The 22,987-nt window shown below is 39.5% G+C and overlaps 1 protein-coding gene across 3 annotated transcripts in view; it reads right to left on the bottom strand.

Annotated features, from left to right (window-relative positions):
• LOC126101604 (connector enhancer of kinase suppressor of ras 2) overlaps nt 1-22,401 on the bottom strand; it is a 157,608-nt gene extending 135,207 nt beyond the window's left edge. For 2 of the 3 annotated variants that reach the window (XM_049912283.1, XM_049912282.1), the window contains exons 1-4: nt 21,916-22,401; nt 21,644-21,807; nt 21,102-21,280; nt 2,709-2,955 (exon numbers count right to left, since the gene is read on the bottom strand). In XM_049912283.1, the coding sequence (XP_049768240.1) occupies nt 2,709-2,955; nt 21,102-21,280; nt 21,644-21,807; nt 21,916-21,973 (648 nt within the window). In that variant the 5' untranslated portion in view covers nt 21,974-22,401. The remainder of the gene's footprint in view (nt 1-2,708; nt 2,956-21,101; nt 21,281-21,643; nt 21,808-21,915) is intronic. The other variant, XM_049912281.1, reaches the window with a different exon arrangement.
• Nucleotides 22,402-22,987: the final 586 nt, after the last annotated feature.

Raw genomic sequence — 22,987 nt, 5'->3', positions numbered from 1 at the left:
AGACTACGAAGTGTTCCTGAGCTGCTACAACAGAAACAAGAATTATCATGCAGTTAAAATACATTCAATCATGCAGCATCAATTCAGTGCTCCTGTTTTCACCCCAGTAATTCAGTATGCATAAAAAATGACATAAGAAAATCTTAATTTAAAAACCAGAATGAACTATGCTTTCCCCTAAGGCATAATTCAAATAATGTTCTTGCTCAAAAAAATTTGTCAAAAAAGGTGCATAGCGTGAATGATATTTAAGTTTTAAGTGTTTCTCTGACAATTATCACTCTACAAAATGTAATGTAACTTCTAATAATAAATAAAAAGCAGATAATTAATTGCCAGAATTTTCAGAAATTTTATTCATTCAGAACTCCACCAAATTATGTAAATTAATTTTTTAAATATATTAATTAATTTAATCAGTCATAACTACATAGAACATATTAATTTTACATATATAAATTAAAGTGTTAAAATAAATTTAAATTTTATAATTAATAGTTTAACATCACGAGGAATAATAATAATTCATGGTAACAGTGGGAACTACACCCAGGCAGCAAGCCGACAATCAATGTGCTAAACCACTGCGCCACAACACTGACTTGAAATTGATTGTTCAAAATTCCCTCACTAACTACCTGAAAAATTTGAGAGCTCATTTTATCTTTTCCTATGGCATATGGTGAGATACACAAGGAACTTGAAACGGGTTACTGTCTGCTTCCACTCTCATAGTTTGAGCCAAATCAATGGGCCCTGTCCCAAATCCTCCCCTTGTTAGTAACAGCAGGGACAGTAGTGGTGGTGGTAGTGGTGACAGCAGCATCAATAACAAAAACATACTTCAGAGGCACATATAAAATTAACGTAAATTTAAGTTCATGTGTCAGTTGTAGTGGCACAAGTTTACTATTGATCTCAGCTTTTACTAAAGTGCTCACTGAATTAAAATATTGTGAGCATGATTAATCCTACACAGAAACATAATATCACAATGTTCAGGTATTTCTTCAGACATCCTGAGGGCGAGGATAACTGGAAACAAGGTTAGTTTGAATAGCAATTTCATGAACATATTCTTACACTAGAAATAGGATAGCATCTGAACAACTGATATTTACATTTTTAAAACGGGGTAAAGCGGCCACAGCAAGTCCCATTTTGCATCTTGGGATTATTCTCATTCCACAGTAACAATTTTTTTTAAATTTATTCATGGGATCCAAAATGCTCTTTATGATACACGTATATCCAGAGGTCCATCAGTAGCTGCTATCGAAGAAAATGGGTTTTGTTTTCAGAAAATGTTGTAGCTGCCACCATACTCGCTGTACTCCTGTTATTGGAGTGTTGGAGTATGCCTCTACTTTTTGTTTGTTTTCAAAACTATCAAACAAAAATAGCTGTAGCTGTGTATCTGTCTGTATGGATTGATATGATATCTTTTTACCATTTTTTTAAAGAAAAAGCAACTATCCGCATCCCTCTTTGGTACCACAAGTTGATGGAACTGACTTCACCTCCTTAACAGCCTTCCCATGGCAGTATATCAAGGACACTTTATTAAGTGGTTTAAGAGGATGCACTAGTGCACATTATATCTAGACAAGACATGAAGATAATTTTTTAGAAAAGTAGTTGCTTGCATGACTTTTCCCAAAACTTTATGGCTAAACAATAATAGTAAGTAAACAATGGTAACATCAATGAGAAATTAAATATTCGCAACACTATTTGGAAAAATATTTGGAATGTCACACAGTGGCAGGAATGGGAATCGAACTAATGCAGAATGAATTACAACTGACAGGATACACATGAGCAAAATATGAAAGGCTGAGACCTGACAATGAGCAACATATGGAAGTGTGCTATTAGTTAAATTTTTATAACAGTGCTAATAGTAATTATATGGAGACAGCTAACACAAGAAGGAAATTACATTGACAGAATAAAACCAGTTCACGAGTAGCCAATTATGAAACTAGGTCACTGAAACTGTCTACTTTGTATAATTTTAATATTTTTTTTTCAGATTTGCCACATGGACTGTTGAATGGGGTCATACAAAAGCCATAAAAAGCTAAATATGCCACTGTTAGGAGTTTTTTTGTCTTGGGAATGGGTTAATCAATTACAAGTTCAGGATCTAAATTTGAGTGTAATGCAAAATGAGGCACAACAGATTGATCGAATAATGATGTTAGCTCCATTGGGACATTGCTGAAGTAAAGTTAAGTAACAATCAATACGGTGAATTTGTGTTGTTTGCTACAACTGGCAGCAATGAGTGGATGTAATGTAAGTTAGCAGGGAAAGGTGCTGTGCAGGAGGGGCATGCTTTGTCTTTTTCACATAGTGCAGCTGCAAACCCTGTTATCTGCAATGACCATATAAGAAAGTGGAAATGATATGCGCAGGTAATAAATAGTAGATGTTTCATGTCACCAAAGTGGAAAGTGACTTATTGGCATGCTAAATAATAGTTCTTATTGCTATAAAATACATATCAGTTCTCAAAAGCAACAAATGCACAAATAACTACTACAAAGTTAATGCATACAGTATTGTTTGACTGCTAAGGCCAGAGACAAAATACTAGTGGCCCAATACCTTCAAAATTCTGCTGATTCAGAGCTGGAGAGATGATCACTATAGATAGAGTTTACAGGTAGCACACATTTTTTTCTATACTTTCTAATACTCACAAGGTCATCACCAGGCCTTTTCCTCAGGGTGGCAAGATCAAGTGATGCTGGTTGAAGAACTAATGGATCCACAATATCTTGTATTATCCCATCTGCCAATTTTCCTAGTTCCTGACATGAAGAGCGAATCTCTTCTATAGGTCTTTCAGCAAACCGATCAAGATGGGCACATGTAGCTATCTTTAAACTTAGTCGCAGCAATGAAACCTTGCGTTCATGATACTCAAGCTGTCCTGTAAACGGTGACCTGTAATGAAATAGTCTTCCTTAACATTCCATGTTAACACCGTAGCAGTGAAAGTAAAATGGTGTTTCACTGATACATACGCAAAGATATATAATGCACTTCAGTTTAATATGACACAAATAAGACATTGTGACACAAAGTACAATAAAATAACAGGACATATTTAAAAATTCAAATAAATACCAACATACTTTTTAAGCTATGGGTTACTGAAAGAGCTTGCATCAGGACAGATGTTTACCCTAAAGCCCAAGAGTTAAAGTGAGGGGACTGATTACTGTGAAAGGGAAGCCACTGCTGCTTGCTGGTGGATTTTTTCTAAAGTAAAGGGAGGAGGAGATAATCATACACATGGATATCAACACTGACAAAAATATTATGGAATTTGGAGAAAGATAATTTGAAGTTCATGATCTACAAGGGTATTCACAGTAAAAAACTATCTGTAAAAAGAGTAAAACAAAATGTAGCAAATGTATTGAGTCTGAAAAAGAATATAGACGGCAAAAGTGTCTCATATGAACTTTATCCATACCAGTTCTGAGGGCCCAAGAAATTCTCTTTCACGTAACCTGTTGAAGAGGCTGTCAAAGTAGAGAGCCTTTTTGATTCCCAAGGCTATTCTTCTGATCTCAAAAGTTAAATAAATATTAATCCAAACAATTGCTTGGGCTTTCTCCAGAGCATACAAGCAATTTACATTTGGAATATTGTTGTACAGTGATGTTCTATCAATAGCACCTGCCTCAACAAGGACAGTGGTAGAACTCAAGCTAGCAAGAACAGGATTAGGAGAAAACAGCAGTCTGTCTGTGGAGAAAAGGGTTAATGTATTAAATGATGTTTTACACACTTCAGAATCTTAAGAAGGCCAATGTATACCTAAAATTGGTCATGACTGACCAATGTTCTGATATAGTGCCTGAAATAAAGGGTAGAGAATAGCTGGCTGGATTGCCAGTAAGATCAGGCCTGTTGACCTTGGCAGAAGTATTCACTGACAGTGAAAATTCAGTGTGTTAAAGATATTGTTAAGACCCTTAAACATAGTGTTAGTTCTGTTGTCCAATGACTGACTCATCATTACAAAGGTTAGGAATGAGAAGTGGACCACAAGAAATAGGAGTCTCTGTACAAATGTATTTTGTACAGGAGATAAATTGTCAAAGCAATAACAAAAGCTAGATTAGAAATTATGTGTAAACTACTACTCACTTTTCTTAAAAACCAACTGACATGGCCAATACATCAGGATTTTAGTTGACTAAGAGGTTATATCAATGGTGTTAGTGTTACAATGCATATGGAAAAACATAGCTTACAGTGGTATAGGTACAGCACTACTTGAATTTCCAGTCAAAAAACTCGTATCCTTATACATACACCAACAACGAAAAATTAATGCGACTTTTCTGGCGCTATTTTGATGCCTAATGAGGGTTCTGCAGACTTGCCAATTTGTATCACAGCCATTAGGAGATGCTCTTTGACTTCCTGCTACTGTGTTGCTACTTCGTAGCCGACTGAGCATTCGAGCAGACTGCACAGAACTCTTCATGGGTTTCAGATAGTATCACGCCCTTGGAACCTAATATCCAAAGAGAAGAGGAAGAACATGGTGTACAGTTGATTTATTTGTTAAGTTCAAATACTAAGCTCAAGATGCATGAGGTGTGTTAATGAAACGTGTATGACTTTTTGGTGACTACTGCTTACTTCATACACTCAGTTTTAATTTATGTTACTCGCTGAATCATTTACTTGAATCTGATATACTGTAATTACTTACTTATACAGGACTTGTTTTCTTACCTACATTAACAAAATTTGTATTGGAATGGGACTACTTGCCTAAGCAGGTTATGGAACTTATTCATTATGAATTTTATTAGAGCAATTACTCTTTTAATTTATGGGCATGGAGGGCCAAGTAGTTTTTCTTGAGTAACTTAGAGCAATTTTTTTTTAGACACAGGCTACACAACTATTAAGGGAACTTAATAAAAGACTGTTGATTTTGTATCAGTAGCCAAGACGATAATCTAAATCACCAGTACCTGTTCCAATTCAATGTTCCCTTTCTTCTGTCAAGCTATCTGAAATGAACAGCATACTGGTGCCTGAAGATAAATTGTATCCTTACTGTAAGTGTTCAAAACCCAAGTTAAGCGAATACACACTTGAGGAATGTTGATGTGCTGATGTTACTTTTGTAGTTCCATGGATAAATGTCAGATGCCCAAGGGCCAGAGGCTCAATTCCTGATTGGTTCCTGACATTTTTTGGACTTAACACCTGTTGACATCAAGGTCATTACAGACGAGCTAATGGTCAGATTGGAGAAGGATGAAGCAGGATATTGGTTGGATATGCCCTTGACAATGGAACAACCTTGCCATATTCTTTATGTGATTTATGGACCCTACAAACAGTGTACATCTGGATGGCTAGACAGACATCTAAAGCCTGTTTCTTCCAGAGGTGAGTCCAATGCTGTAATTACTGAGCCAAGTTCCTCAAGTTTTTTAAGAAACCATGTCAACAGCACTGTGGTTCAGAATACACATTAAGAAATCAACAGCCTGGATGTAAGGTAATTTTGAGTTTATTATCTTATCAATATCAGTGAAAGCACAAGCTTCTATTGGACAAGATGGCGCAGGAAATCATTCAAGACTTTTTTTTCATGGGCTCATGCCACCATTCTAGGAAAATCTTGGGAAACCTGGTAGAATGAATGGAAAAGAACTTTAAACCTATTTCATCAAAATATGAATCAAATATCCTACACACAGTACAACTGATAAGATTTATCAGTTTAACACCACACCAGGTTAAGTAACAGGAAAATCTGTTACCTACTGTGGCAGTGGTGATAAACAACTGTTGTCTAGAGTTAATAAGATAGTAACTGATGAGGTAATGCTAGCAGACAATGAAATGTTCAACAATACAATTTAGATGTTTTCTTCACAAATGTCATTTTGAATTGCTGGTCATTCATTAGCAAGCAGAGCATGTCAACACAATGTATCAGTTCTGCAGAAATTTGTAAAAAGTTACTTCAGACTGTGTACATGCCCAGTTTTTTCCAATATGCAGTGGATTCCAAATTTCTGGCAATAAGCATTCACTAGACACTACTTACAGTGTTGTTAGGAGTGACTATGTGTATTTTCATAGCTATGTGTAAAATCCAAAAAGTTGTATATATTTTTTTCTTCAATTAAGATTTAATGTTAACCCTTGAGCCTCTGTACAAAGTGTGCCAACCACAAAGAATATTGTCTCATACTGTTTCTTGCCATTTTACAATTGTGAGCCTATATCTATTCCTTCAGCTACACAGTGATAAGTTGTGCTGTCATATGTCCATGTGAGCGTCAGTAATATAAAACAGTGACATAGGTGAGAAAAACTGATTATTCATGTAAGAAAATGACCTAGTTATGAGCTAGCAGCACAATGTGTCAACAACATAATTAGTAATCATGCAAGTGGTTGGCTGGGATCTGATGCAACAGCACTGTTTAATACTTAAGAGTGCTTCATACTGTGTGGTAACACTTGTATGTGGCAATAAAGTGATATAAAGAAAGTTTTTTGTTATTATTTAATTAAAACAGTGATTGAGCTCATATAATTAATTAAACTAAGATTACACTGTGATTTTGCTCATACTGGTTTACCTTGGTAACACAAACACAGTTTTCTTTATATGTGTACAGAGTAGCTACGCTTCCGCTTGCTACAGGTTTAATGTTGGAATTTTTTGAGGACATGTAATTATCCCATCATTAATCTTGAATGTCAATGTCATGAAAAATTTTACCTGACATCAACCTGCCTGGAAGTAACAAACAGACTGTTGCAAATTCTTGCAGGATTGAAGAGCATCTTAAATTACATTCACTGACATGTAGCAAACCAGACATTCAATGGCAGAAGTTGCAAATAAACAGGACAACAGGAAAAGACAACAGAAAATTTGAGATACAAGTGTGTGTATACTCCGAGTGGCTTGTTTTTCTTCACATGATGGTATATGGTTGAAAAATATGTTCTAATGTGAGGTCAATTGTCCAACACACTAAAATGTGCTGGGCAGTTGTTTTGGGTGCAACCTGCATACTACCAAGTAGTTTTGGGCCAAGTAATGTAAATGGGATATCAGATATTTCAGAGGGGATCCACATCAAAGAGAACCTGTGGAGACACATTCATCCAAAAAGAAATCAAAACAAAGGTCCCGAATTTTCAAGATGATTATGCAGAGGAAAGAGCAGAACTCTTAGATTAAATAGGGTGTAAGACAGGGATTTAGTCTTCCATTCCTATTGTCCAATCTATGCACAGAAGAAGCAATTATGCAAATAAAAGAAAGTTTCAAGAGTGGGATAAAAGTACAGGGTGAAACAATATCGATAAGATTCACTGACGACTTTTCTATCCTCAATGAAAGTGAAGAAGAATACAGAATCTGTTGAATGGGATGAACAGTCTTATGAGTGCAAAATATGGAATGAGAGTAAACTGCCAAAGGACAATAGTAATGAGGATTAACATAAATGTGACTTACTAGAAACTTAATGTCAAAATGAACTGTCACAAAGTAAATGAAGTTAAAGAATTCTGCTACTTTGGATGCAAAAGAAACCTATTACAGACGAAGAAATCAGAAAACAAAAACAGACAAACACAGGCACAGTGTGTGTTCCTAGCATTGGAAGTCTACTGGTGTCAAATATATGCCTTAATTTGAGGAGGAAATTACTGGGAATGTACATTTGGAGCACAACATTGTATGGTAGTGAATCATGGGCAGTGGGAAAACTGAAACAGAAGGGAATTTAAGCATTTAACATATGGGGTCACAAAAGAAAGTTGAAAATTATTGGACTGGTAATATAAAGGAATGGGGAGGTTTCCCACAGAATCAATGAAGAAAGGAACACATGGGAAACACTGAAAATAAAAAGGAACAGGATTAAGAACATATGTTTAAGCATCAGAGAATAAGCTTCATGGTACTACAGGGAGCTGTAAAGAGTAAAAACTGTACAGGCAGGAAGATACTGAAATAATTGAGGACATAGGGTGACAGTGCTGCACTGAGATGAATGAAAATGAACAAACAAACAAACAAACAAACAAACAAACAAAATAAACAGAACACACGCAGGCGTGATGGACACCACATAACACCTAAATATGAAAGGCTGGGTACGGATTTGATCCACAACCCTCCCAAATGTGAGTCCAGTGTGCTAACTGTTATACAACATTGCACTGTAGTTGTCACTGGAGAAACCTAACGTGTTATGGACAGTTGATTAGGGCACTCCTTCTCAAAGACACTAAACACACAAAAAAGTTGCAGGCTATTATAAGAGTGCAACTTCACAAAGCTTAGTTTATTCAGTCTTGGCGTGGCCCCAGGAGTATGTGTGTGTGCGTATGTGTGTAAGTGAATGTGTGCTTTTGCTAGAAAAAGAGTCATTGTTCAAAAGCTATTGCGGATGCTGGTTTCTGCTATGTGTTTCTATGTTCCACGCATTGATCTGCTGTAGGTGAGTGGCTTTCCTTTATTTTACGGCTAATCACTTACAGCAACATCTCTAAAAAGTGTATGTTACAAATTTCAAAAATGGAAACCAAAACAGAAAGATAAGCTAAATTTCAACAATACTTTCCTGTACCGTGTCCACTAAATACCTTCTGGCACTCCTGGGGTGCTACGAGGGTGAGTTAAATAAAAACCTTAAATTTGTAATGACAAAGCGAAATTTCGGGCCGTTATCCTGTAAGTTGGTAAGCATGCAACAAGTAGAGTGCAGAATGGCCTGTAGGTGGCAGGATAGTGAAGATGCACATATACCGTCGCATTATCAGTATAAAGATGGCTGCCCCACTTGCGACTTTCAGCAGGGAAGAACAACAGTGTTCTGTTATTCGGGTTCTGCATAGTGAAGGTGTGAAACCTATTGAAAGTCATCGACAAACGAAGGTTCAGTACGGTGATGCATGTCTGTCACAGTAGCAAGCCTACGAATGGAGTAAGAAGTTCGCAAATGGTGTTACTTCAGTGGAAGATGCTCCTCTATGTGGATAGGAGGGGCGTGGGGTCAGCGCACCGCTCTCCCGAAGCGTTATGATGGTATTCTTGACTGAAACTGCTACTATTCGGTCGAGTAGCTCCTCAATTGGCATCACAAGACTGAGTGCACCCCGAAAAATGGCAACAGCGCATGGCAGCCTGGATGCTCACCCATCCAAGTGCCCAAGTGCCGACTACGCCCGACAGCGTTTAACTTTGGTGATCTCACAGGAACTGGTGTATCCACTGCAGCAAGGCTGTTGCCTAGCAGTTGAAGCCATAGTGAAGGAAAACCACTGAATGACATTGCAGCATGCTTACAGATTAGTCATGGGTCAGCACACCACATTGTGCATGCTGTGCTCTAGTTTCACAAAGTGTCTGCAAGTTGGGTGCCACGGCAGCTGACTCCTGAAATGAGAGAATGATGTGTTGATGCTTGTGAACAACTTCTTTGGCACTTTGAACGAGAAGGTGATGGCTTCCTTGCAAGAATCGTTACTGGGGACGAAACCTGGGTTCACTTCCACCAAAAGGAAACGAAGAGAGCGAGCAAGGAATGGTACCATTTCACATCACCAAAACCAAAGAAGTTTTGAACCGAACCATCAGCAGGGAAGGTTATGCTGACTCTCTTTTGAGGGACGAAAAAGGCGTTATTTTGGACCATACATGCCTAGAGGGATCACTGTCACCAGTGCATCATACACAGATCTCCAAAAAATCATCTGCTGCCTGCAATCAAATAAAAGTGACGTGGATTGCTGTCAGCAGGTGTCCTTTTGCAACATGACAATGCAAGGCCACACACTGCCTATACAACAGTTGCGACAATCACAGACCTGCATTTTGAGTGTCTTCCTCATCCACCATACTCACCAAGACCTTGCCCCAAGTGATTTCCATATTTTTGGACCACTCAGAGATGCAATGGGAGGAAAGAAGTTCCGTTCTGATGAAGAGGTACACCACGTGGTGCACGAGTGGTTGCGCAGACTACCAAAGGAAATTTTTTCTAACGGAATTTATGCACTTTTTAAGTGCTGGAGGACTTGCATTGAGTGTTAAAAAAAAAATGGTTCAAATGGCTCTGAGCACTATGGGACTTAACAGCTGTGATTATCAGTCCCCTAGAACTTAGAACTACTTAAACCTAACTAACCTAAGGACATCACACACATCCACGCCCGAGGCAGGATTCGAACCTGCAACCGTAGCAGTCGCGCGGTTCCGGACTGCGCGCCTAGAACCGCGAGACCACCGCGGCCGACTGCATTGAGTGTGAGGGAGATTATGTTGAATAACATATAAATAAATAATATTAAAAAAAAAATTTTAAGGTTTTCATTTGACTCACCCTCGTATGTTGTCATATCTGAACTCTGCTACATGTATGTAATAACACCAGATATGTCTGCACAACATATGCAGGTACAAAAGTAAATATATCTCCAGATTTGTTGTCACTTTTTGATTAAGGGCACATTTCTATGCTGTCATTAGGGTACAAGTTACTTCATGGACCTCCCTTGCATTGTTGTGGTATATGTACAATATATGTATATAATATGAATCAAAGCACTTACTGGCCACTTGTCCATGTTTATGTAATATGGTTTTTTGAACTGCATTGCCATTTTAATTTTTATAGTGAGAAGCACAGTGAGTCAAACACAGTGAAAATGTAAACATTCAGTCACATTCACTGGCACCAAATTGTCACCTTCAGATCTAACCTGAACTTTGGGCTATGCTGAAAATCAGTCTATCATCCCAAACAAGATTTCAAGGAAGGGATTCCGATATTACACTCTAGCTGCCATTAGCATATAAGCATGGAAAAAAAAACTAACGTGGAATTCTCATAAATTTGGGAAGGAGGTTGGAGAATGAACCAAATAACATTAAATTTTACCACCAGTGAGGGTATTCAGAAGTCTGTAACGATTTTGGTTATTTGGGACTGATACTATGATGTGATACGAGGTGGAGTGACCATCTGAAATCTAGGATGGAAAAGATGAATGCAGCAATGATCTGTTGGTGAAGCCCATTATTAGACTGCAGTCAACCTCACTGAAGTTGTTGAGAGAATTCAGAAATGTGCTGATAAACTCTTAATGTGGTAGATACGGCATTTATTAATGTGTCTGGTGTGCTAAGATAGCTTAACTGGAATCATTAGCAGAGAGAACAGTTTCCAACACCTGAAGTACATGACACAATGCCTTAACATATTGAACCAAAGGACAGCCGATGTTGAAATCATCAATATGGTGGACAGCTGAGCCTCGAAAGCTGTTACCAACAACATGAAAGCATTATTAAAAAAGAGAAAACAAACTAATGGTGAGACCTTCACAGAAATAAGGGAGGTTTGGAAGTGTGTGTACTGGGTCATTCCATGGTTGCATGCATGACATTTTAAAAACAAATACATTTAAAAAAGCATCATGCCTTACTTGGTAAAACTTTTAATTTCTTACATTACAGTAGACTGCATCTTAAGTAAGTCAGGCAACAAGTTTGATCCAGTTAGCTAAGATAAATACAGATAATGGAACCAAATTGAAATTTTTGTTGTCTGTGTCACAAATGGGAACATTTCTTATCCAGACATGTTGATATTTTGTTAAAATTCCATTCTCTTGGCTCATAAGTTTCACTGAAACACTGTTTTATTGTAAATTAATTTCTCGTGAGACAACAGAATAGATCATGATAGTGGTATGTATAGGGTGCTCACAGCAATGTCATCAGTGCCCAAACATTATGGAAATTCCTCTCAAACACATACATCACATCTAAATTTTAGTTTGAAAATGTGTGCAGATTATATATATATAATAGAGGGAAACATTCCACGTGGGAAAAATATATCTAAAAAGAAAGATGATGAGACTTACCAAACAAAAGCGCTGGCAGGTCGATAGACACACAAACAAACACAAACATACACACAAAATTCAAGCTTTCGCAACCAACGGTTGCCTCATCAGGAAAGAGGGAAGGAGAGGGAAAGACGAAAGGATTTGGGTTTTAAGGGAGAGGGTAAGGAGTCATTCCAATCCCGGGAGCGGAAAGACTTACCTTAGGGGGAAAAAAGGACAGGTATACACTCGCACACACACACATATCCATCCGCATATACACAGACACAAGCAGACATTTGTAAAGGCAAATAGTTTGGGCAGAGATGTCAGTCGAGGCGGAAGTACAGAGGCAAAGATGTTGTTGAAAGACACGTGAGGTATGAGCGGCGGCAAATTGAAATTAGAAATTAGCGGAGATTGAGGCCTGGCGGATAGCGAGAAGAGAGGATATGCTGAAGGGCAAGTTCCTATCTCCGGAGTTCTGACAGGTTGGTGTTAGTGGGAAGTATCCAGATAACCCGGACGGTGTAACACTGTGCCAAGATGTGCTGGCCGTGCACCAAGGCATGTTTAGCCACAGGATGATCCTCATTACCAACAAACACTGTCTGCCTGTGTCCATTCATGCGAATGGACAGTTTGTTGCTGGTCATTCCCACATAGAACGCTTCACAGTGTAGGCAGGTCAGTTGGTAAATCACGTGGGTGCTTTCACACGTGGCTCTGCCTTTGATCGTGTACACCTTCCGGGTTACAGGACTGGAATAGGTGGTGGTGGGAGGGTGCATGGGACAGGTTTTACACCGGGGGTGGTTACAAGGGTAGGAGCCAGAGGGTAGGGAAGGTGGTTTGGGGATTTCATAGGGATGAACTAAGAGTTTAGAAGGGTAGGTGGATGGCGAAAAGACACTCTAGGTGGAGTGGGGAGCATTTCATGAAGGATGGATCTCATTTCAGGGCAGTATTTGAGGAAGTCGTATCCCTGCTGGAGAGCCACATTCAGAATCTGATCCAGTCCCGGAAAGTATCCTGTCACAAGTGGGGCACTTTTGGGGTTCTTCTGTGGAAGGTTCCGGGTTTGAGGAGATGAGGAAGTGGCTCTGGTTATTTGCTTCTGTACCAGGTCGGAAGGGTAGTTACGGGATGCAAAAGCTGTTTTCAAGTTGTTGGTGTAATGGTTCAAGGATTCCAGACTGGAGCAGATTCGTTTGCCATGAAGACCTAGGCTGTAGGGAAGGGACCGTTTGATGTGGAATGGGTGGCAGCTGTCATAATGGAGGTACTGTTGCTTGTTGGTGGGTTTGATGTGGATAGACGTGTGAAGCTGGCCACAGGACAGGTGGAGGTCAACGTCAAGGAAAGTGGCATAGGATTTAGAGTAGGACCAGGTGAATCTGATGGAACCAAAGGAGTTGAGGTAGGAGAGGAAATTCTGGAGTTCTTCTTCACTGTGAGTCCAGATCATGAAAATGTCATCAATAAATCTGTACCAAACTTTGGGTTGGCAGGCCTGGGTAACCAAGAAGGCTTCCTCTAAGCGACCCATGAATAGGTTGGCGTACGAGGGGGCCATCCTGGTACCCATTGATGTTCCCTTTAATTGTTGGTATGTCTGGCCTTCGAAAGTGAAGAAGTTGTGGGTCAGGATGAAGCTGGCTAAGGTAATGAGGAAAGAGGTTTTAGGTAGGGTGGCAGGTGATCGGCGTGAAAGGAAGTGCTCCATCGCAGCGAGGCTCTGGACATGCGGAATATTTGTGTATAAGGAATTGGCATCAATGGTTACGAGGATGGTTTCCGGGGGTAACAGACTGGGTAGGGATTCCAGGCGTTCGAGAAAGTGGTTGGTGTCTTTGATGAAGAATGGGAGACTGCATGTAATGGGTTGAAGGTGTTGATCTACGTAGGCAGAGATGCATTCTGTGGGGGCTTGGTAACCAGCTACAATGGGACGGCCGGGATGATTGGGTTTGTGAATTTTAGGAAGAAGGTAGAAGGTAGGGGTGCGGGGTGTTGGTGGGGTCAGGAGGTTGATGGAGTCAGGTGAAATGTTTTGTAGGGGGCCTAAGGTTCTGAGGATTCCTTGAAGCTCCGCCTGGACATCAGGAATGGGATTACCTTGGCAAACTATGTAAGTAGTGTTGTCTGAAAGCTGACGCAGTTCCTCAGCCACATACTCCCGACGATCAAGTACCACAGTTGTGGAACCCTTGTCCGCCGGAAGAATGACGATGGATTGGTCAGCCTTCAATCTGGAACCACAACACCCCAATTCAGTAGTTAACCTTTCCTCCAAACCTCTCTCCCAATTTGAAACCTCTGTCCTATGCAAAGGCCTCACCTTCAGCCCCACTCCCAGATTTAACCAAACAGCCCTCGTCAATGATTTACTGTCCTACACCCGTACTCTCTGCTGGAAATATCACTTTGCCACGAAGAAAAATGATCCTAATCCTACTCCTAATGATCCAACTCCCCAAGACACTATCCAAATTGAACCATGCCTGGAATAGTTCCGTCCTCCGTCACAGTGGGACCCACCTCCTCTTCCTCAAAATCACCCTCTCCTAACCTTCCAGGAATTTCTGACTTCCAGCCTTGCCTCTCAATCCTTAAAAACCCTTAATCCTACTCCCAACATCACCACTGCTGAAGCCCAGGCTATCCGTGATCTGAAGGCTGACCAATCCATCGTCATTCTTCCGGCGGACTGTGGTACTTGATCGTCGGGAGCATGTGGCTGAGGGACTGCGTCAGCTTTCAGACAACACTACTTACAAAGTTTGCCAAGGTAATCCCATTCCTGATGTCCAGGCGGAGCTTCAAGGAATCCTCAGAACCTTAGGCCCCCTACAAAACCTTTCACCTGACTCCATCAACCTCCTGACCCCACCAACACCCCGCACCCCTACCTTCTACCTTCTTCCTAAAATTCACAAACCCAATCATCCCGGCCGTCCCATTGTAGCTGGTTACCAAGTCCCCACAGAACGCATCTCTGCCTATGTAGATCAACACCTTCAACCCATTACATGCAGTCTCCCATCCTTCATCAAAGACACCAACCACTTTCTCGAACGCCTGGAATCCCTACCCAGTCTGTTACCCCCGGAAACCATCCTCGTAACCATTGATGCCACTTCCTTATACACAAATATTCCGCATGTCCAGGGCCTCGCTGTGATGGAGCACTTCCTTTCACGCCGATCACCTGCCACCCTACCTAAAACCTCTTTCCTCATTACCTTAGCCAGCTTCATCCTGACCCACAACTTCTTCACTTTCGAAGGCCAGACATACCAACAATTAAAGGGAACAGCCATGGGTACCAGGATGGCCCCCTCGTACGCCAACCTATTCATGGGTCGCTTAGAGGAAGCCTTCTTGGTTACCCAGGCCTGCCAACCCAAAGTTTGGTACAGATTTATTGATGACATTTTCATGACCTGGACTCACAGTGAAGAAGAACTCCAGAATTTCCTCTCCAATCTCGACTCCTTTGGTTCCATCAGATTCATCTAGTCCTACTCTAAATCCCATGCCACTTTCCTTGACGTTGACCTCCACCTGTCCAATGGCCAGCTTCACACGTCCATCCACATCAAACCCACCAACAAGCAACAGTACCTCCATTATGACAGCTGCCACCCATTCCACATCAAACGGTCCCTTCCCTACAGCCTAGGTCTTCGTGGCAAAAGAATCTGCTCCAGTCCGGAATCCTTGAACCATTACACCAACAACCTGAAAACAGCTTTTGCATCCCGTAACTACCCTCCCGACCTGGTACAGAAGCAAATAACCAGAGCCACTTCCTCATCTCCTCAAACCCGGAACCTTCCACAGAAGAACCCCAAAAGTGCCCAACTTGTGACAGGATACTTTCCGGGACTGGATCAGATTCTGAATGTGGCTCTGTAGCAGGGATACTACTTCCTCAAATACTGCCCTGAAATGAGATCCATCCTTCATGAAATCCTCCCCACTCCACCTAGTGTCTCTCCGCCGTCCACCTAACCTTCGTAACCTCTTAGCTCATCCCTATGAAATCCCCAAACCACCTTCCCTACCCTCTGGCTCCTACCCTTGTAACCACCCCCGGTGTAAAACCTGTCCCATGCACCCTCCCACCACCACCTATTCCAGTCCTGTAACCCGGAAGGTGTACACGATCAAAGGCAGAGCCACGTGTGAAAGCACCCACGTGATTTACCAACTGACCTGCCTACACTGTGAAGCGTTCTATGTGGGAATGACCAGCAACAAACTGTCCATTCGCATGAATGGACACAGGCAGACAGTGTTTGTTGGTAATGAGGATCATCCTGTGGCTAAACATGCCTTGGTGCACGGCCAGCACATCTTGGCACAGTGTTACACCGTCCGGGTTATCTGGATACTTCCCACTAACACCAACCTGTCAGAACTCCGGAGATGGGAACTTGCCCTTCAGCATATCCTCTCTTCTCGCTATCCGCCATACCTCAATCTCCGCTAATTTCTAATTTCAATTTGCCACCGCTCATACCTCACCTGTCTCTCAACAACATCTTTGCCTCTGTACTTCCGCCTCGACTGACATCTCTGCCCAAACTCTTTGCCTTTACAAATGTCTGCTTGTGTCTGTGTATATGTGGATGGATGTGTGTGTGGTTGTGTGCAAGTGTATACCTGTCCTTTTTTCCCCCTAAGGTAAGTCTTTCCGCTCCCGGGATTGGAATGACTCCTTACCCTCTCCCTTAAAACCCAAATCCTTTCGTCTTTCCCTCTCCTTCCCTCTTTCCTGATGAGGCAACAGTTTGTTGCGAAAGCTTGAATTTTGTGTGTATGTTTGTGTTCGTTTGTGTGTCTGTCGACCTGCCAGCACTTTCATTTGGTAAGTCACATCACTTTGTTTTTATTTATATATATATATATATATATATATATATATATATATATATATATATATATATATATATATATATATGATAGTATGAACAAAAAGAAACAAATGGGAACTAACAATTGAAATTAACAATCATACAAATCAATATAGGCAATACAAAAGAAGGGAAAACAGGTGTGCAAATGTGCATTTATAACTTAAACACAAACTTACCTCTATTATTGACCAGGTTAGGAGTTTGTACTGTCTTCACATTTACTCATATGTCTTCCCTCTACTTGTTTTCATTTAATGAGCAAAAACAATACTCCCCATTGGAATGCACGTCATTGAGTAAGACTTGGTTAGATTTTCCTCATATTCCTTCACTTCTGCAAAACAGTCCTGCTTCCTCCTAGCACTAGTACAAAATCTCCTGGCTTAATGTTACTGTTTTCTTTGTTGGATGAGGACTTTTCCTTCATTTCTTCTTCCTCTTCTGCTTCCCCTCCTTGGGGATACAACTAAACTGTCACTGACTCTACATCTATACTCTGCAAACCACGGTTAGTTGCATTGCACAGGGTACATCCCATTGTACCAGTTATTACCGTTTCTTCTTGTTCCTTTCACATATGGAGTATGGGAAGAACAAATATTTGAATGCCTCAGTGCCTGCAGTAATTATTGTAATCTTTTCTTCACGATCCCTATGTAGTGATATGTAGGGGACTGTTGTATATTCCTACAGTCATCATTTATAGCCAGTTCTAAAAACTTTGTTAATAGACTATCTTGGGATAGTATACATCTAGCTTCATGAGTTTTCCAGTTCAGTTCCTTTAGTATCTCGGTGACTCTGACAAGTTAAGTATACCTATTACCAATTGAGTTGCACTTCCCTGTATAACTCAATATGTGGGTTCCACACACTTGAGCAATATTCTAGAACTGGTTGCACAAGTGATTTGTAAGCAGTGTTCTTTGTAGACCAACTGCACTTCCCCAGTATCCTACCAATAAACCAGTCTACCAATTGCTTCACCCACGACTGCGCCTATGTGATCACTCCATTTCATATTCCTACATTGTCATACGCAGATATTTATTATGACCTGGTGATTCCAAAAATAACTCATTGATAGTGTAGCCATAGGATCTACAGTTTTTCATTTTGTGAAGTGCACAATTTTATATTTCTCAACATTGAGAGCAAGTTGTCAATCTTTGCACAACTTTGAATTCTTATCAAGTTCTGACTTAATATTTATGCAGCTTCTTTCAGACAGTACTTCATTATAGATAATTGCATCATCTGCAAAAAGCCCAATGCCACAATTAATATTGTCTGCAAGGTCATTAACATACAGCATCAACAGCAAGTGTCCCAACACACTTCCTGGGGCAACCTGAAGTTACTTCTACATCTGACAATGACCCTCCATCCAAGTTAACATGCTGTGTCATTCCTATCAAAAAGCCCTCAATCCAGTCGAAAATTTCACTTGCTACCCCATGTGAGCGTACTTTTGACAATACATGTGGATGTGGTACTGAGTCAAATGCTTTTCGGAAACTAAGAAATAGTGCACTGATATGATTGCCTTGATCCAAAGCTTTCAGTACGTAATGTGAGAAAAGTGCAAGTTGGGTTTCACATGATTAATGTTTTCAGAATCCATACTGGTTGACATTGAGGTGTTCATTCTGTTCAAGATTCCTCTTGTTCAGAGGTTACAGATACTTTCAACACTCCTTATTTACTACAGGTTGTCACACAATGAACTTTACGAAGGGATGGAATTGGCTGTAGATTTTTCCAGTGTCCGTCCTGAAATGACAATGATGCTTTAATTTCCTGTGCAGTTGTGTTACACCTTTTTAAATTCTGTTTTGCACATTTCTAGAATTCATAAGGCAAGTAATATCTCTTGATACGATTTCACCATTCCCCACACAGTTCTTTTCAAAGTTTCCTTGAGCTGTTTGGCAACTTCTCTTCACCTTAGCAACTGCTTTCCCTAATGATCTGCAACTGTTATATGAATCCTTTAGTGGAGATGCTTTGTCTGTCTTGTCTAATGATTTCAGCTTTTTCTCTGCTGATTCTGCCTTACCCAATCTTGCTAACACATGAGTTTTAACTCCTTTCTATCAGTTTGAAGTGCTTGTTTTCTTTCATCCTTCGTAATTAAAACCTTTCACACTCTTTCGATTGATATTCTGCATACTTGACTGGATCCTGTTCAAGTTTTTTGCTAAACACATGTACTCTCTCAGCAGATGACTTTCTTAAACTGAGACATAGTTTAGACACCTCAGAAGCAAATAACTAAGTAAATTTTTAGTTTGCATACTGTGTAACATTGAGCTCTGAACACTATGGGACTTAACATCTATGGTCATCAGTCTGTGTAACACTGAATTGGAAAAATTAATATGATGCGGTAAAGCAGTGTCACACACCCAACATAATTTTAGGCACAAAAGAATCAAGCTATAAAGAAAATTTGTTCTAGAAAAGTGCAACCCATTCACACACCTCACTTTCAGAAGCTTTCAAACTGATAATTTCATTACTTTTGCTATAATATAAATAAAATCATTTCCCTTTACTGGACAGTTCTACAACGATGAAACTGAAATATCTATAGAAATAAAATACTGCACTATTTTTTAAAAAAATAAGTTGTTTAATTGTCAGGAGGGATCTTTTGCTGTAAAAAGTTTCTATTACATTTATCTTGAACTGCTTCAGTTTTGTGTACAGAGGGTCTTTTTACATGGAATGACCCTACTGTCTTCTCTAGACCTATATTAAACCTGTAAAGAGGCACTGTAAAAATCCTAGTTCCTCATAGCATATTCATGAGAGTAATAGGCCAGGGAGTTAGTTGCTACTGGTGGTATGAAGCACCCTCTGCCTTGCACTGCTAGTGGGTTGTTTAGTATGTGGGTAGATTTTACAAGAAATTTTACAATACGCTCTATACCTCCAATGCTGTCAACCAAAATAGAAAGCAAATCCCCAGATAAACCATGGTCGCCTTCTCATATCTGCAGTGTACAATACTGGCTCTTCTCACTGGAGATCGAATTTATGTATGAGGTGGCCTGTGTGGTGAATGTCTAAACAGGGCCAGTGGGGTACTTCCATGTTTTGCACAGGAATGTTGACAGCACATGCCATGAAGTATGATGGGAACAAAAGGGTGTCAGCTGTTTGTGTTACATAGCCAATGAGTGAGCAACAAACAGATGATGTGCTTTGAATACATTCAGAAGGGCATTGCTGTAAATGAGATTATAAACATAATGCAAGGACTAGTCCCAACCCATGATGTATTCGAAAAACAATGAAATATTTCTCTGTTCTATGTTGCTACGTAATCGATCTGCCCAAGCACAAAGAGTAAGGGGATCAATTTTTTTTTAATTTACTCAAGAGAGGAGATAGGTGGATCAATGTTTTTAATTAAACCATTAAATCGTGGGAGGAGATAGCAGGATTAATGTTATTTTTAAATCAAATAATGGGAGGATTGCCAAGAAGGATGATTTATAAAAAGCAAACAAGACAATGGTTTCAATTTCACAGCTAGAAATACATTGTCCATGTTCTCACCTCATGTTGGTTACACAAAACTGATATGTTGCCAACCTATGAGCTGTATGTAAGCTCCACAGTGACTGACACTGGCACTGATCTGGACTTTACTCTGCTTGTGTTCAGAGAGAGGTGGCACAGGATGGGAGGGGGGGGGGGGGAGGGCAGGTGTCAGGTTGGTAAGGAAAAAACTGTAAGAAACAAAAATGTATGGATAAGCAATTAAACTTAAAAGCCATATGTGTGTTCCCTACAGAAATTGCTCTTTCTTTCTGCTATACTGTACATTTAATTTAACCTTATCCCACTATAGTGATGTTTCAAGTGGTATGCACTATTTTAATACCTTAAAGAAAAACAAATTCAGTGGTACCTTAAACAGAGAAAACTACTACATAATGTTGAAACTAAAAAAATTCTGAAGCAACTTGAGAAAGTCAGTACAATTTTTAACTCTTTAGAAGCATAATGTTGATATTCAGAAGTTAAAGAAATATGGTGACAAAAACAGGAAGGCAAAATGCATCAAGTGTTCAGGAACACCAGTCCAAAAATATAGACATAAGGTAAAGAAAGACAGAACATAAACAATGAGGAGCAACAGGTAAGATTCTTTTTATTTACATTTAGGATCAAAATTACCATAAATACACATAGCTCTAAACACCTTTGAAAATAATAAAATGAATGTAAAATCAAACATACCTGTCAAGCCAGCAAACAAGTGGCTTCACAGCACTAATTACATTGGCTACATCTGCCAGTGTCTGAGTACTGACTGGAAGTGAGACAGTATTCTGCAATAGTTCCTTGTATAGGCTGTTAGCAGAGCAGGACAAACGCAGTGCAAGCAACTGCAAGTTTTCTCTGTCGAGTTCATAGTGCTACAAAAAATATTAAATGACAGTGCTGTTTCAATGAGCTATTACTCAGTATATTACACCATATAAGAAAAAAAAACCAACCCAGATACAAATATACATCCTTTCATTAGTGTTGAAAGAGAGGATAATAACTGAACACACAAGATTCATGTGATGGTTTGCACATTATTTACTTTACTGAATGCGATCTACACACTAGAAATTTCATTAAGTGACTGAATACAGCAGCAGTGAAAAGTTTTTAATAATGAAGATCTGTTACAGTGTTACTAATCGCACTATTTGAAGAGGTTTACATCAAATATTACAATACAATAACTAAACCGCTTTAGTATTTAATAAACAATTCAACCCTGGACTTACAAAATCTCTTAAATGTTCGACAGCTTCCAAAATAAGTTCCTGGTGACCAAGTTTGTGTACACCCAAGTGGTCAAGATCGTCAGGTCTCAGGTTCAATAGCTGCTGCCCGCTGACTTCATTGTTCAAAAAGGAATGGATATATGGTAAAACTGCGTTGTCGAGTCCTACGATCACCAATAATAAAGATTTACTGATCACAGTAGAACCATAAACACACACCTGTTGTTTATACACAAATTTAATTTCTACTGATAATTGAAGTTTTTACACACCTTTCAACCATTCTGTTACTTGCTCAGGTTTCCATTCCGCTACGTTGACGTATGCCATCTCACGAAACCATTCCTATCAATGTGTATTTTTTTGTAATTTTCTGCAGCACATAGGCACCTACTGTGAAAGCTACATAAAAACAAGTATAGCCTAAATCGCAGTACAAACATTTCACTTCCTTTACTTTCGCTGTCGTTGCACTTCAATATCATTAAGAGGGTACGTGTTATCCTCATCAACACCCACATAAAACGTATTTACTCCCATACTCCAAATCCACAATACACTTCCACCTCTGATGAAAGCGAAACAGCACCAATCAATGATAGGCGTAACCCATCAAAGATATTAATTTTCAAATAAAACATCAACCTGCGAAAGGTCTTTATGACATTAAATACAATTTATTTTCATTCTGACTGAAATAAACTCTATAATAAATAAGATGCAGACCAAATATCTGCTCATTCTGACGGAGTCTGACACTACGACACAGAACATCAAAATATAAGTAGTACAACGCTACGGAAACAGAATGACAGCAGCGCTCCTAGTGGTATGGCGGTGAACTTTGAATATAAGAAAATATGGCGCCAAAATCAGTATTTTTAATACTAAATACACGATGTAGATGACACTATATTTCATTTATATTTTACGAGTGGGCGTCTTACTTTAGCAGTAAACTGCGTGCCTGGAAACAAAAGTTTTGTGACCTTGCAAAGTAACATATTAGAGAAATCTTGATTTGTACTAAGCAACACTTTGGAGTGTGTGTATAGAGCTGACAGCAAATAAGAGACCAGTTGTGATATTGTTAATTTACAGAGTAACTACAGGGGATCTCGGAATCTTTCTCAAACAGAATGAAGCACTTTTGTCAAAATTGTATAAAAACACATTTCAGTCATATTAATAGGTGACTTTAATTTAAATCTCTTGACTGAAAGAAGTGATAGAATAGAATTAGAGCAATTGATGAGTGCTTACAACTTAGTGCAAATAGTAGAATTTCCCACTAGGTTACCTGACCATTCAAGTACTCTTATTGATAATGGTTTTGTTAATAAG

The sequence above is a fragment of the Schistocerca cancellata genome, chromosome 9 (assembly GCF_023864275.1).
Source record: "Schistocerca cancellata isolate TAMUIC-IGC-003103 chromosome 9, iqSchCanc2.1, whole genome shotgun sequence".
Classification (NCBI taxonomy): Eukaryota; Metazoa; Arthropoda; class Insecta; order Orthoptera; family Acrididae; genus Schistocerca; species Schistocerca cancellata.
The sequence above is the reverse complement of the archived record's forward strand: the minus strand, read 5'-3'. Positions and strand labels throughout refer to the sequence as shown.